General features: G+C 41.2%; 3 protein-coding genes across 5 annotated transcripts in view; 2 read left to right on the plus strand and 1 right to left on the minus strand.

Annotated features, from left to right (window-relative positions):
- Positions 1–6,782, plus strand: part of LOC124041352 (serine/threonine-protein phosphatase 2A 56 kDa regulatory subunit delta isoform-like) — a 51,814-nt gene extending 45,032 nt beyond the window's left edge. Inside the window, exons 11-17 of one of the 2 annotated variants that reach the window (XM_046358846.1) lie at positions 111–281; positions 534–661; positions 980–1,081; positions 1,263–1,335; positions 2,819–2,857; positions 2,980–3,120; positions 3,536–6,782. In XM_046358846.1, coding sequence (XP_046214802.1) covers positions 111–281; positions 534–661; positions 980–1,081; positions 1,263–1,335; positions 2,819–2,857; positions 2,980–3,120; positions 3,536–3,673 — 792 coding nt within the window. In that variant the 3' untranslated portion in view covers positions 3,674–6,782. The remainder of the gene's footprint in view (positions 1–110; positions 282–533; positions 662–979; positions 1,082–1,262; positions 1,336–2,818; positions 2,858–2,979; positions 3,121–3,535) is intronic. The other variant, XM_046358847.1, reaches the window with a different exon arrangement.
- Positions 6,783–8,745: 1,963 nt separating this feature from the next.
- LOC124041353 (male-enhanced antigen 1-like) lies at positions 8,746–11,991 on the minus strand. Of its 2 annotated transcripts, none has more exons than XM_046358849.1 (4): positions 11,839–11,991; positions 10,390–10,703; positions 10,141–10,249; positions 8,746–9,974 (listed from the first exon to the last, which is right to left on the minus strand). In XM_046358849.1, the coding sequence occupies exons 2-4, from the start codon at positions 10,669–10,671 to the stop codon at positions 9,811–9,813; spliced, it is 555 nt and encodes a 184-aa protein (XP_046214805.1). In that variant the 5' UTR covers positions 10,672–10,703; positions 11,839–11,991; the 3' UTR covers positions 8,746–9,810. The 2 variants fall into 2 exon arrangements, with proteins under 2 accessions (XP_046214805.1, XP_046214806.1); XM_046358850.1 differs by having other exon boundaries at positions 10,390–10,699; positions 11,839–11,943.
- Positions 11,992–12,104: 113 nt separating this feature from the next.
- dnph1 (2'-deoxynucleoside 5'-phosphate N-hydrolase 1) lies at positions 12,105–13,712 on the plus strand. The gene is made up of 4 exons (XM_046358851.1): positions 12,105–12,491; positions 12,699–12,770; positions 13,045–13,155; positions 13,345–13,712. Exons 1-4 carry the CDS (start codon positions 12,356–12,358, stop codon positions 13,461–13,463), a joined length of 438 nt encoding a protein of 145 aa, XP_046214807.1. The 5' UTR covers positions 12,105–12,355; the 3' UTR covers positions 13,464–13,712.
- The last annotated feature ends 1,610 nt before the right edge of the window (positions 13,713–15,322 follow it).

Raw genomic sequence — 15,322 nt, forward strand, 5'->3', positions numbered from 1 at the left:
ACTAGCTAAAATATACGGATTATGAAAATGTTCTGTAGAGGTGCAAAAACAGATTTTTTTGCTGTTGTGGGCGTTGAATGTTAAATTTGTGTTAATGATTTGACCCTGAGGTGATCATGGGCCTGCTGAAGTTCTGGCCTAAGACCCACAGCCCCAAAGAGGTGATGTTCCTCAACGAGCTGGAGGAGATCCTGGACGTCATCGAGCCGTCTGAGTTCGTCAAGATCATGGAGCCGCTGTTCAGACAGCTGGCCAAGTGTGTTTCCAGTCCACACTTCCAGGTACACTACGCCTGCCTCAAACTCACTCACACTGCTGTGTTTACTCATTCTGCTTCACCAAACATAACAGAATATAAAATTGCCTTCAGGAAGGAAAAATAACTTGTCAAGTCAATTGAAAGTAATTGGTATTAGTATCGAGTGCGATATTCGGTCATGAACAGGAACTTTACAATAACCACAATAGAAGAAGACCACTTAGATGACAAGGGGTGTATTGTCTCTGATTGCCTCCTGTGTTGTGCTCTCAAGGTGGCAGAGAGGGCGCTGTACTACTGGAACAACGAGTACATTATGAGCCTGATCAGCGACAACGCAGCCAAGATCCTCCCCATCATGTTCCCTGCTCTCTACAAGAACTCCAAGAGCCACTGGAACAAGTACGACCCCTGCAGCCAAGTCAATTGAAAGATCAATGCTCCTGCAGAACTTGCGTGCATCCAAAACAAGCCTGGCTATTAGGACCCTGGGTTCACATTTGAGAGAAGAAACCTATGAATAGTTGTAATGGAAGAAAATACAATTTGCAAAAGTGCAGAAATATTTTTCTCCCCCTGAAAATAGGACGCTGGATCCTTTTGAATATAATCCATCAAAACATTTGATGTACAGCACTCGCTGAAATATGCATTTCAATGATTCATTGTATGTTAACTTGCACATATTGCATTGTGTTTCCATGTCCTTCCTCTCTTCAGGACAATCCATGGGCTGATCTACAACGCCCTGAAGCTCTTCATGGAGATGAACCAGAAGCTGTTTGATGACTGCACCCAGCAGTACAAGGCTGAGAAACAGAAGTGAGTCCACTGGGCATGTTCAAAGAGGACATCTGCATGGTCTTCTAGTAAATCAGCACCTTCCTTTATTCCCGTCTGGAATTATTGATCCTCTCCCTCAAAGCACAGTAAAATGCCAAGCCAGCTGATTTCCTGGTTGGCTCCAACTCCGTAGTTTATGTTGTTGCTGATGTGTTTTCAGAGAGAAGTGCAAGCTGAAGGAGCGTGAGGAGGTCTGGCACAAGATAGAGGAGCTGGCCAAGCATAACCCACAGGTGATCCCTATGGCAGGATGTCAAAAACACCACTACCCTATCCCCATGCATTGTGGAACATTCGCATCACGTTGTTCTAGGGAGTAGGCTCAGGAAATGAGACACTGCAATTTATTTCCATATACACATTTGTAGATGGACACTGCATAATTGGATTTGCCCCCAAAAAGTGTACTGTATGTAGTATCAAATGAATGGTCCCTAGCAACACGCATCCTGTCTGTTCTGATCCTGCAAATACAGGTAACTGACAAAATAATGGAAACACTTGAGTAAATGAGGGATACAAAGTATATTGAAAGTAGGTGCTTCCACACAAGCGTTGTTCCTGAGTTAATTAAGCAATTAGCATCCCATAATGCTTAGGGTCATGTATTTTGGAAAGAAGTAGAGAAGGGTGCTCAACCAACGTAAGTCGAGGTGCAACCAAAAAATGTAATCATCATTGCAAAGGAAAAGGCGCAACACTCGCTCACCATAAAAACATTTCTTATTTAAGCAAGGTTAAATAATCACACTAAGGGAATGGACAAGTTAATATAGAGCCTTCAAACTCAGAACAGAAACAATCTTAAAATAAATTGCACTCATCTGGTTTCCAGGTCTAAATCAGTCCCTGATTGGAGGGGAACAATGAAAACAAGCAGTGGCACTGGCTTCGAGGTCCAGAGCTGAGTTTCAAGGCCCTATATCAGGGGTGTCAAACTCATTCCATGGAGGTCCTAGTGTCTGTGGATTTTTGACCTAGACAAACATGTGAGGGGAGTTGTTTACCAATTAGTGGCCTTAATTCATCAATCAAGTACAAGGGAGGAGCGAAAACTTGTATATGAACTTGTCCATTCCCTTTGGGTGATTATTCTATTTCTACTTGACTTCTATTTTAGCGATTAGCAACGCAGATGCTCGTTGGCACTCGAGCAGTATGGGTGCAATAATTGAATAACATGTATGTTGAAAATTATTTTGCAACGCTCACACACGTGACGCAAACGGCATCGCAGTGCTTGAGGCGTCACTACAGACCCGGGTGGCTTCCGGGTTAAGCGGGCGGGTGTTAAGAAGCGCGGTTTGGCGGGTCATGTTTCAGAGGACGCATGACTTGACCTTTGCCTCCCGAGCCCGTTGGAGAGTTGCAGCGATGAGACAACATCGAAATTGGGGATAAAAAGGGGGTAAAAAGCAACCAAAAGGGGGAGAAACTCCTCAGTCCTCAGCAATTATGTTGCTATGGTTGCGTGTGAAATTGTCTGCACATTAAGAGGTGTAGGCAGGGATCTTTGGGTTTTAAACAGGGTCATGCTTTAATTAATTAGACTTTGTAAAGTCCTTTTGTTCCAGACACATCTAATTATCACCGTTGATCATCTCTCATGACTGATTCCCAGCTCCAAGCGCTCAGGCACAAATAGCTGAAGTTTTAATTAAGAGGAATTGTGCTTCAGTGAATGTAGCCATGGTTTAACTTATACTTTCTCTGCAGGTTGCCAACCTTCGACCTGGTCTCCACCCACAAGAAGAGGTCTGCCTCTTTTCTTACTGAATTCAATGGGCTGTCTGATGTTGCTCTTGTTACATTCGTGGGTGTATTTCACAGGCCGTATCCAGACCAGATACAACTAATTTGTGTCTGTAATCTTCCAGTACATGATGTACAATGAGAGTCCGGGAGGGGTGCCCTTGTACTCCATGGAGACGGAGACGCCAACTGCTGAGGACATTCAGCTGCTGAAGAAGACTGTCGAGACAGAGGCCACACAGGTACAACTACCAGCACACTCACAGGTACACTGCTCTGTCTAGCCTACATACGCCCACCTGCAGGCTGTTTTTCCAGCCTAATCACTTACTAACACACCTACTAATCAATGAATCGTCAAGGCCTTCATTTGTTGAATCACAGGTATGTACTCACACCACCCGTACCACATACTGTACGCCCACCTGCAGGCTGTCGTTCAGGATAGTATTAATACACCTACCAACTAATCAATGGATTAAGAAAAAACAGCGCTGTTCTGTTGATTTTTCTTCTTCTTTATTTCTTCTTTTCATCATTCTATGTTTTTAAAGTTTGAAATGTATTCCTCAACCAACTCATGTCAGTTTATGAATTCACCAGACCATGTCTGTCCATTTGAGACATTTCGTTACTGTATTGGATATGGTCTTGAACACTTTGTTCTATTAACTTCCATAGGGGATGAAGGACATCAAGAAAGACAAGGTGATGATCCGGAGGAAGTCGGAGCTGCCGCAGGACGTGTACACTATAAAAGCCCTGGAGCAGCACAAGAGAGCGGAGGAGTACCTGACGGCCAACGAGGAGGCCCTCTGACCAGGGAGCAGTGGCACCCCCTGCACCTAACCCCCCCCCCGTGTCGCATCCAACCAGTCACCAGCTTTACGCCCCCCCTTCTCCTCCGCTTCTCCTCCCCCTCCACTCCTTCATCTCTGCCGGAGATCCCCATCTGCAGAAAACCAGGGCCATCACAGAGACGGACAAGTACACACATATGCGCACATATAGGAACATACAGACCTACAATAGTTCCAGCTTGCACTGAAATGCATACATACTTGACTACAGTGGGCCGATCATTAGGTTGCACAAGGACAACCATAACACAACAGTAGTATTAGTGTAAGCATCCGTGAAGCATGTTTCTTTGTTTCCTTTTTGGAACTCAGCATTACCTATAGAGGGCAGTAGATTGTGATTGATTCTCTTGCTAGCTTGCCTGGAGTGAGAGGGTGTGGGTAATCTGAATGGTTTGGTGGATGATGAGGCCATGCTTTAGTCTAGCTGGAAGTCTAGTGAAAGTAGTGGTTCTGCTCTGTAAAAAACCCTAGCTGTCAGGTCATGCCCAGGCAACATAGTAAATGTTGAGGAAGCGAAGTCTGCGACACAAAGCTTACAATACAATTTAGTAGTGCTGAGCTATTAACCAAAATGTTTTTTAAACAACTAATTGACCGATATCAGTCCTATTATTTGAATTCCATTTCTTTCAATTTTTTTCTGTAAGCTCAGTGTGTAGTTTTTCTAGAGAAATCAGATCAAGCCCAGACTGTACGATATGGTAGGGAGTTGTAGTTGCCAACAGGCCAGTATTCTACATAGTTTAGCGTGGAAAATGTGGTAATTACCTACAATGACCATAATTCACTGAAAATACATGATCTAAGTAATTGATAGTTGGTATTCAGCAGTCATAAAAGTATGCCTTATTTACTTTGAAGAACTATTAAAGTATTAATTTTGTCAGACAGCATAGCTCTATAGGGATGAGATTATGACTTAGAATGAAATAATAAAGTAATCAAATAAAACAAATGTAATATACACAACTGAATATTTTATTAAAGTAATGTGAATAAATTATGGTTAATAAGTGATAAGCAGCACTGGGCAGTCATTGCCATCGTGGGACTTTTATTAATGATTATTATTCTGTGTTACAGCATTCAACAAACTAGTTCTGAGGATTAGTGCTTTTTGAATTTCGGTTTCGATTATTTATTTAAATATTAAATTAATTATGAGCTTTTTAATGGAAATTCCAAACATTAAATTGCCAAAACATTGAAAATATTCCAGTGTCTCGACATCAATAAAAATTGGACATTTCTATGAAATAATAAAATATTTCAGTTTGTATTTGATTACTTTATTATTTTTCATTCCTTAGAGTCATCATCTCATCTCTGCTCAGGCAGTAGCAGCCAGCCAGCCAGGCCATCTAGTGTTATCTATGTGCTCCCCATACTGTACTCTCTTCAGTCATCTTATTTAGCTAGCCTGCCTAAAGTATGCTTCAGAGCTGACTGGCAAAATATTTTTTTTACTAGTTCTTCAAAGTAGATAAGGCATACTTTCACGAACTGTCTCTGTCCCTCTCATTGTTTTGTTCTGTACATTCCTCTCTCTTAAAAGTGTATCTGTAAAAGTGTATCCGTCCAGAGATCTGTATATAATGACGAGATGTTCATGTCGCCACCCTAACAATGTCATTGTCCCAAAGGCGGGAAAGCAGACGACAAGCTTTGGTTCAAAATATTGGACAGATTTTGGCGACAGTGAAACCTTTCATTCCGCCTCTTCCTCTCTGATCCGTCTCTATCCGAGCTGGAAAAAAACAGGTGCAATGGATTGTGGTTATTGTAATGAATTACCACGTTTCTGCTATGAACTAGGTTGAACATTTGCTTAAGGAAAACTACAACTCCCTTCATCCCAGCGCCCCACATAGTTCTTGACTTGAGTTCTCTCGTGAATGATTTGATTTCCCACTAGAGAAACGGTGCGTTGGGCTCACAAAGAACTGTAATTGAACTGATGCTGGTCAATTAGTTGATTAATAACCGGAGAGAAAAAAATGAAATGTTGGTTATTCGCTCAGCACAACAACCCACATGATGTATAGAGCATTTAAACCGTGATTATTTTTTCATAACCAAACCAACCTCAAAAAGCACTAATCGTTCAGCACTACAACTTAGACAAGGCAATTAAATAAAATGAGAGAGCACTAGGAATCAAGATGGCTGACTTTATCTTAATTTAATTATTTACTCTGTCAGTCTCTTCCATGAGACTGTTTTGCTCACGTTTTAGTACTGTAATTGTATCTTCGTCACCTCTTTGCAGAGTAAAATCATGGCCTTACACCGTCTGTTGAATTGCATTTTCCCTGTTGATTATGCTAATCATATGCTAATAACATGATTGTAATCCTGATGATTGGTTTATTTCAGAATCCATGAAAAAACAATAACTTAGTTCAGACCTAGCTGCTCACATGAATTGTGTAGGTTTGTGTTTTTGTTTTGATCTGTTTTTGACAGCGTTTTGTAGTTCACAAAACTGGCTTTTGAAAAGCACTTAAAGATAAACCGTGATATATTAGCAATTGTCCGTACAAGAGAATGAGTTGACAAATGTCTCAACTTAGAACTGTAAAATGTTTATTGTATTTTTTATAATTAGAGGTGTAGCTCAAAAACGAATCATGTCACTGTGTCAAAAAGAAACCTCCGAAAATAATTCCGTTAGATAGAATGTCAGGTTAATATTGTCCTCGAGGTTGGTCTTTAGGAAAAGCAACCATTAACTGGTGCAGAATTAGTCCATCATTTTCTCCGTTTTCTCAAAGATAACCTTCTTGCTCTGTCTACAGACTCTTGACTGCCATGATTGTTATCCCAACTCATCCATTCCTTCTGTCAAATTCATGTTAATATGTTTATTAATGTTTCTGGCCCAATGGTTAATGTCGACTCAGCCTCTAATTATTCCTCTCTAGCCTTCTTCTTGCCTTTCTTTTTTTTATTCGTTTTTTTTGTGGATTTTTACTGAACAATAATATAAACGGAACGTGTAACATTTTCAAAGATTTTACTGAATTACAATTCATATAAGGAAATAAATAAATTCATTAGGCCCACTAATTTATGGATTTCACATGACTGGGAATCTATTAGTCACAGATACCTTAAAAAATGTAGGGGCGTGGATCAGAAAGGTGATTGCAGCGGCTGAATGGCACGACAATGAGCCTCACGATCTATTCACAGTATCTCTGTGCATTCAAATTGCCACCGATAAAATGCAATTGTGTTCATTGTCCGTAGCTTAATCCCACCGCTACCATTGGGCACTCTGTTCACAACTATGACATCAGCAAACCGCTCACCCACACGATGCCATACACGTGGTCTGCGGTTGTGAGGCTGGTTGGATGTACTGCCAAATTCTCTAAAATGACTTTGGAGGCAGCTTATGGTAGAGAAATGAACATGGAATTCTCCGGCAACAGCTCTGGTGAACATTCCTGCTGTCAGCATGCCAATTGCACGCTCCCTCAATTTAAGACATCTGTGACAGTATATGACAAAACTGCACATTTTAGTGGCCTTTTATTGTCCCCAGCACAAGGTGAACCTGTGTAATAGTCTTGCTGTTTAATCAGCTTCTTGATATGCCACACCTTTCAGGTGGATGGATTATCTTGGCAAAGGAGAATGCTCACTAACAGAGATGTAAACAAATTTGTGCACAAAATTTGAGAGAAATAAGCTTTTTGTTAGTATGAAACATTTCTGGGAACTTTTATTTCAGCTCATGAAACATGACTAACACTTTACACATTGCATTTATATTTTTGTTCAGTGTATGTTTCTTGAAAATGCTCCTCTGTTGAGTCAGCCTCATTGTAGAAAGGTAAGGGTTGTTTCAGTTCAAGTGCAGGGAATCTCTACGAAATATCCTATTTTGTTTTCTCTTCCTCCAAACCGGCTTGATTCAATAGGTCTCTGTCGTAGATTGTGTTCTATTGTTTCTTTCAAGCACTGAAGCAAAGTGCACTTCCATACACAATTCATCCTCCTTAAAGGACTGATGAGAAAACACACAATAATTATGTTGGAAAAATGAAAGCCTGCGGTTACCGTTCCAAATATTTGTGTCACGGTATATTGTAATGTATATTGCTTAGGGTTGCACCCCCTTGTTCTGTAGGTTTATCCCAATTACCCCCCCCCACCACCCGTTTTTTTTACCACTTGCTGTACGATGTCATAATTTCTTTGTAAGGGTCTCTTCTATTGTTTGAGCTTCCTGTCAATCACTCAAACAGTGGGGAACAACTCCCTCTATGGCTGCTGGGCAAAGTGACTCGTCATCTCACCCAGGCAATCTCTTGAACTGCATTGTTGGTTAAGGGCTTGTTAGTAAGCATTTCACAGTGAAGTCTACACCTGATGTATTCCGCGCATGTGACAAATAAAATTTGATTTCCTTAGTGAAAAGTTGGCTGCCAATGTTTCCTCCCCGACAGTAATAATGTTAGAGCAGTCTTAATCCAAGCTATCTGGAGCTGTTTATTATATAATCTCAATTTCCTTTCACTTAAATAAATGTATCTTGTACTGTGCTCAGTTTTCAAAGTAGCGATAACCTCTACACTCACCCTGCGTGGAACAAATCTCATCGGCTCAGATAGCAGACAGGATTTGGCAAATCCAAAGAACCATTCTCTAAATTGTATTTTTCTGGTGAGGTTTGAAAAAGTTAGCTGTGCATGAGATGATTCTAATATCATTTAAAATATTAGTTCATGATAATAGAATGAATGTAACTGTTCTCTTACCTGACTGAACAAGGCACATACATTCCTACTGACCATGCTTCCAAAAGGTACCTGTTGAGACATTCCAGACTCGCTAAGAGGGTAGCATTGTTACTGTACACTAAATGCCATTGCTGGGTGTCAAGTGATGACATGGAAATGTGCTTAGTTTGTCCAGCAGCCACACGAACTGAAGATTACATTTTGAAACAAAGGGTCTTGCTCCACTCCCTTCTCCACTCTGTCCAGTTCTGACACTAATCTTAAATTGCCTTCCAGGTCATATGTACATAGGTTGTACTTTAATTAGTTAGAGCATTACATAGTATTGAAAATCATTTTGTACAGATGTTCATGTATGTACAGAACAAAAGAAAAAGGCAAAAAATAAAGTGGACATGTTTGACATCCATCGAGTTTGGAAATATGTTGCCCTCACACACAAAACAAGTCAATATCCATCATTCTGGGGACCCAAAGGGGTGCACATTTGTGTTTTTACCCTAACACTACACACCTGATTCCATTCATCAGAAACATGAGTGGAATCAGGTGTCTAAAATGTGTACCCCTTTGGGTCCCCAGGAAATTAACACGTTACAAGACACATTTTTATTGTTCATTTCCTATGGATGCCCATATAATATATATATTATGCTCAACAAAGACAATGATTAAACAGTATTGCAATATGGTAATCACCACCCAAAAATAACAAAGGCGATCTCTGGTATTGGAAAGGTGGTTTGACTGTACACTGGAACGTTTCAAAAAGCTTAGGGTGGGGGAACTCCTAGTTCACGTAGAGTAGTGTTTCTGTTCTGAAGGCCAATTGGCTTTACCTGTCATAACCATTGAGCCTCATTATGCTGTACACATTCAAGTTCTTCCTTCCAGAAGCAGTAAGAGTTTGCATGAGCTGAGAGAGAAATATACTATACTCATTCATTTGACCTCATTCACATTAAACTTTACAAATACCAAGTAAATGTTTACATTTTAGTCATTTAGCAGATGCTCTTATCAAGAGTGACTTACAGGAGCAATTCGTTTTAAGTGCCTTGCTCAAAGGGCACAGAGACTTTTCACCTAGTCGGCTTGGTGTTTGAACCAGAAACCTTTCAGTTACTAGCTACCTGCCGCCCTTAGAAGTAGTGAGTACCCAGAGGCTCCTATCAAACACATTTAGGAGAGATATCTTAATCTAATAGGAATTGGAACTTGAGATTTGAGACACCTAGAACTCATGACCCGCTCAGAAGAGCTCAGCCCAGACTCCCCTGAGGTAAATGTGATGGTGAAATGCATGGCACAGTTAGACTGTGGGAAGGAGGCCCATTCAGTGTTATTTGCGCTCTAGCATCAGGCCTCCAGAGCTTTGGCGAGTCTGGAGTGTCTGTTGGACCATGTCCTTCCATTGATCGTCAGAGATCTCCTGAGCCCAGGTTGGGATAGCCAGAGAGGGCAGGGCCACTGCTGCCATGGTCCTCTTCACCAGCTCCACGTGATCTTTAGGAGTGGACATAAGTACAAAGCATTACATTGAGCATTATATGGCAACTTAATGAGCAATACCATAAAGGAGTAGTAATAGCTATGGTCAGTTCTAAGGCTGTATGAGCATCCCCTGTATGTTTGGGTACTGTGGATGAACTAAGCAAGACTGGATCCTCACCTTCATCCATGGGGATAGAGGCTGCACTGCTCAGGACAGAGGCTCCTTCTGGCTCTTCCTCCTCATCACTGTCTAAGGGAGGGGGCTGGGGAAGATGTAAGCCCATTGACTGTGGAGGAATCAATTAAGTTTCATCAATGTCTCAACAAGCAATGACAATTGACATTTTACTGACTTTTGTCCAAATGATAAATACATAACACTGATTGAAATACTGCATTGATCATATTCAGAACATTGGTTAGATACCTCTATTCTCTCGTGGACTTCATGCAGTTGCTCTGCTACTGGGGGCATATCCTCAGGCTGGTCCCCAGGTGCAGCATTTAGTCCATCAGGGTCCTGGTTTAGTGGCTGGTAATAGTAACCTCCATCATCCTCCTCCTCATCATCTCCCACACCGCCCTCCATGTCCTCTCCACTCCACTCCCCGCCCACTCCACCATCCGACGGCCGCTCCTGGCCCAGCTCCTCCTCAGAGTTTGGTAAGATTCTCTCAGGACCCATCTCGAATGCTATCTCCACTTCCATTCACGGACGCCGGACTCAGGCACAAGCCCTGGCTGGGGGAGAGTGCGTGAGTGAGGGGTAGAAATGGCATATCAACACAGCAGTTATATACAGTACTTGCTGTCTACCTGTGGCTTATCATTTTGCAATGGATGTTTATTATGGAACTAGCGACGTTTGGCTTGAATTAAAGTTTGTAACACACAAGTCCTTGACTGTTCTCTCTGCTACTGCATGGTGGTACTGACGCACCAATTCTGGAACCAACAATACCCTGTGCAGCTTCTATCCACAAGCCATAGTTAACCAAACAGCTACTCGGACTATCTGCATTGACCTTTTTACGCGTTACATACGCTGCTACTGTTTTATCTACACTGTTGTCTAGTCACTTTATTCTTAGATATATGTACATATCTTGCTCTATTACCTCGTAACCCTGCACTTCTCTACCTTCTTGCCCTTTGTGCTGTTGTCTGTACCCAATAATGTTTGTACCATGTTGTGTTGCTACCATGCTGTTTTCATGTGTTGCTGCAATGATATGTTGTCTTCTTAGGTCTCGTTTTATGTAGTGTTGTCCCTCTTGTCGTGATGGGTTTTGTCCTATATTTTGTATTTTATTTTTAATCCCAGCGCCCGCCCCTGCAGGAGGCATGTTGATAGGCCGTCATTGTAAATAATCATTTATTCTGAACTGGCTTGCCTAGTTTTAAAAAATCGACTCGACACTGGTACCCCGTGTACATAGCAAAGTTATCGTAACTCATTGTGTATTTATTATTATTTTCGTTATTTTATATTATTTATGTATTTGCTTTCTCTAACCGTAAGCACTTCACGGTTAGTAAACACCTGCTGTTTACGAAGAAAGTGACGTTAGCTAGCTAACTACATTGACACGAAGCGAATAATGCACGAACATGGAAACAGATATATAGTTTAGAGTAGCCGACCTCCACCTACCTAACTGCTGTTACCTAATAGCTAAATAAACTGATGTAGATAGCCTGCAAGCTAACAACGTCAGCTAGCTAACGTTAGCAATTTAGCTAAACGATTAGCTAGCAAAGGATATCGATTCAGACTGCCCATTGAGGGACATACCCCATGCAAGAGGTGAGAGTATTATAAACCTTTTGAACATATATATCGGTGTGTGTAACAATAACATCTAATTTCACTAACCTTGACAGTTATATTTTCCTCAATGTTTTTGGGCCACCAAGTCACTGTCGACGTTCCTGTTCCTGTAAATCAACGAAACGGAAATCGAGGCGGATTTGACGTCATCGCGTTCGCGTTTTGGCGCCAGCATGTGTGCCACGAGATGGCGCCAAAAGGCGAAAGGACACGATGCACGGGCTAGCTAATCACACACTGTGGGGTCATCACTAATTACCATAGCCACAAAGTTATAAACTCCTCCCATTTTTGCGATGAATCTTCTTAAAATGTCATTTTAAAACTAACCCCAACCGTAACTTAAACCTTAACCGCATTGCTAACCTTGTGTCCTAACCTTAAATTAAGACAAAAAAAGCAACAACAAAAAAATCATACATTTTTACGATATAAACTATTTGACTTTGTGGCTGTGCTATCTAGTGGACACTGGATTTTTTTTTAGGCATCATTTTCACTCGACTCAATCAAAAACGTTTTCAGACACCTACCTATAAGTTAGCAAGCTAAAAGGAAAGCTATGCAAATTTACTTCTGTGGCAGTATTCGTGGAGGAAGACAGGATGTGGTTATTTATCAGAAAATTGTGCAGAAACTACAGCAATATGGAGAAGTTCTGACGGAGCACGTGAGTCACTGTGATCTGTCAGAGAAAGGTGAGCCACGTTCTTTACCACAGACGGTGTCTTCCCTGTAAATAATTTGTAGATTTGGATACCAGCATGAGCTCAACTTGCTTGTCGTTTTCTGGACTGTTACTTTTTATGAAACGATTTTTCTTTCTTCATTGTGACTAGAATTTGTACTGTGGTGGTCATGAACTCGTCAACATTTACTTTAACCTTGCATATTGACTCTCCTAGGTGAGGATGCTGTGCAGGACGGCGATACATTTATCCATGACCGAGATATGGAATGGCTTATGATGTCTGATGGTAAGAACGAGTCAGGACGAGTTTGCCTTAGGATGAAAATATTTAAATATCTGGTGTCTTGTTTATAATATGTGCATCTACTCTGTCACTATTCATTGAACGCGATTTATTTCAGAATAGCAAAGGTGTATAATGCTACTCTTACAGTATTTAAATATTAGCTCTTGTTCTTGCTAAAAAAGTTACCCATTGCTGAAAGTGACTAATCTATACCCATGTTGCAAGACAAGTTAGTAGTAGTTTCCATCTAAACTTTGCTCTTCTCTAATGTCAGTGATAATAGCTGAAGTGACACAGCCCTCTCTTGGAGTTGGGTATGAGCTGGGAAGGGCACTGGACATGCAGAAGAAAATCCTCTGTCTTTTCCGGCCCTCCTCTGGAAAATGTAAGATTACAGTTTGACTTTGAGAGAAATTATCATAATACAATAACACATGAATTCAATAACACATATCACAGCAAGCTTTAAACAATCCCACATTTGAGACCGTCACAACTTGATGTTGATTTGATCATATTCCATTCTTTTATACCTACTGAGCTTGTATGATATGGCTTCTCTACCCATGTCCAGCACTGTCTGCCATGATCAGAGGGGCGGTTGACGGGTCCCTGTTCCAGGTGCGAGACTACAAGGAGGAGGAGGTGGAGGGCATCCTGGAAGAATACTTCAACGGACTTGTCAAAGTCTGAGATGGTCTAACTGCACATCTATGGTGCCTTCAAGAGTATAAGAAGAGATATGGTTAGGATTCCTTAAGTTTCTCAATTAAGGATCTATGTTTGTCAAAAATGGTTATGAATCCATTTTTTTTGAGAGAGATTTTATAGGTATGACATGTTTTGAATACATTTTCTACATACACCGTAAGCAAATGTCTTGTCTTTTTACTGATTGCATATCAGTTTGTTGAATGCTTATAAAGCTATATCATAAGGTCACATCCATGGTGCATTTGCTATTTTGTTAATTGTACTTTGCTTCATGAGGTAGATGCAGGTTCTTCTGTCCACTGGGTGTCACTGGCTCCCTTTAAAAACCATGTAGGGCTCTTTTCATATAAAAATGATTTCCTAAAATTGACAGATGGTTGACACATTGAGTTAGTGAGGATGGCAGAGGCCGGTCTACACAGGCATACATTTTTGCCATCCTGTCCCTAAAGAGGCAGCTGCCATTGTGACACAAGCACTGTTGCCCACACAGGCCCAGCTGTTGGCACTTGGCTCTTCCATCACCTCTGAAAACATATCAAAATCCTCTCCCAAGTCCTTTTTTACAACTGAACTGTGACAGGTGACCAGGGAAAAGGAACCAGTCAACCTTAGAGATGGAAATAGTAAATAGTTATCGGTTCACACTAGGCCTGTCACTGGCAGTATTGAGTTTCATAACTGTCTGTGTTCATTACAAAGTTAGGACAGTCATTTTCATTTCTGCCAATAAAAGGCCATAGAGGACTAATATCAACCAAAGAGGGATTTTGCACCTCTCCTAAAACAACCTGATGGGTTTCCTCAGGCTCACTAGCTCATATTTTATCGGATCTGAATGCATGACTGTTTATGGACCATCATACATCAGTAAACACTTCCCATTTGTTTCACATCAGTACCAGTTGACAGAGCACAGCTATGATGATGTTGTACCGAGTTGGAGGCACACCATTAACCATCTGCTTCAGGAACAAATTCTCGTCGGCAGTGATTGGGGCACTGAATAACTGGCCAAAGGTCAGTGAAAACCTCAATGAGAGTATAGACAACTACATTTCCTTGTGCTGGCTGCTGGTTTATCTCATTGTGAGTTTGGTCCAGGGCTTGACTTTTCAATTGGTAAAATGACAGTGATTTTGGTGTGTTCTAACATTGATTCCAACAATGCTATCTTACGGGAACTTGTGTTGTGATGACATGCATGTTACAGAGTAACTCTATCATTCCTGTGTGGTGAACCTGAGGAGGGAACTGTCTGGAGCTCTTTCCCACAGGAAGTGAGGATTCTAGTTTCAGGTTATTCTTGGGGTCTCCGTAACTTCCTCTGCTGGATATTATGTCAGGTTGGGGTCAGGTCACATTTCACCCCCACCGGGCATTATTTGGTCAATTCAGGGGCTTGGGAGCTGAGGAAATGTTTATGGTGGGATAAGAGCACAGAGATTCAGGGAAACTTAAAGGGTAAGTCTCAAATTATGTAGAAACACTTGCTTGCTAGAAAAGACTGCAGGTCTATAACAGTGATGGTATAAAGTGCTAAGTCTGAACCATTGGTGTTTGTCTCCTGGAAAATAGACATTCAGAATTTTTTTTTTTAAATGTGACACCTTGTAGCGAAGAAGGTACAGTATCATAGGTAAATGGACGATCAATGTGTTGTTTTCAATTTCTTGATTGAATTGACCTATCACGCTGAGGTCATGTAATTTAGGGATAAAGCCAGGTATGTGTTCTTAGATCTTCTGTACCTGTTATCTGTATCCTGGCTCTATCTACACTGCATTGGAAGCATTTTTGGCAGTCATTGCAGCACTTTGTACAGAAAACAGTTCACA

Source organism: Oncorhynchus gorbuscha, linkage group LG08 (assembly GCF_021184085.1).
Source record: "Oncorhynchus gorbuscha isolate QuinsamMale2020 ecotype Even-year linkage group LG08, OgorEven_v1.0, whole genome shotgun sequence".
NCBI lineage: Eukaryota > Metazoa > Chordata > Actinopteri > Salmoniformes > Salmonidae > Oncorhynchus > Oncorhynchus gorbuscha.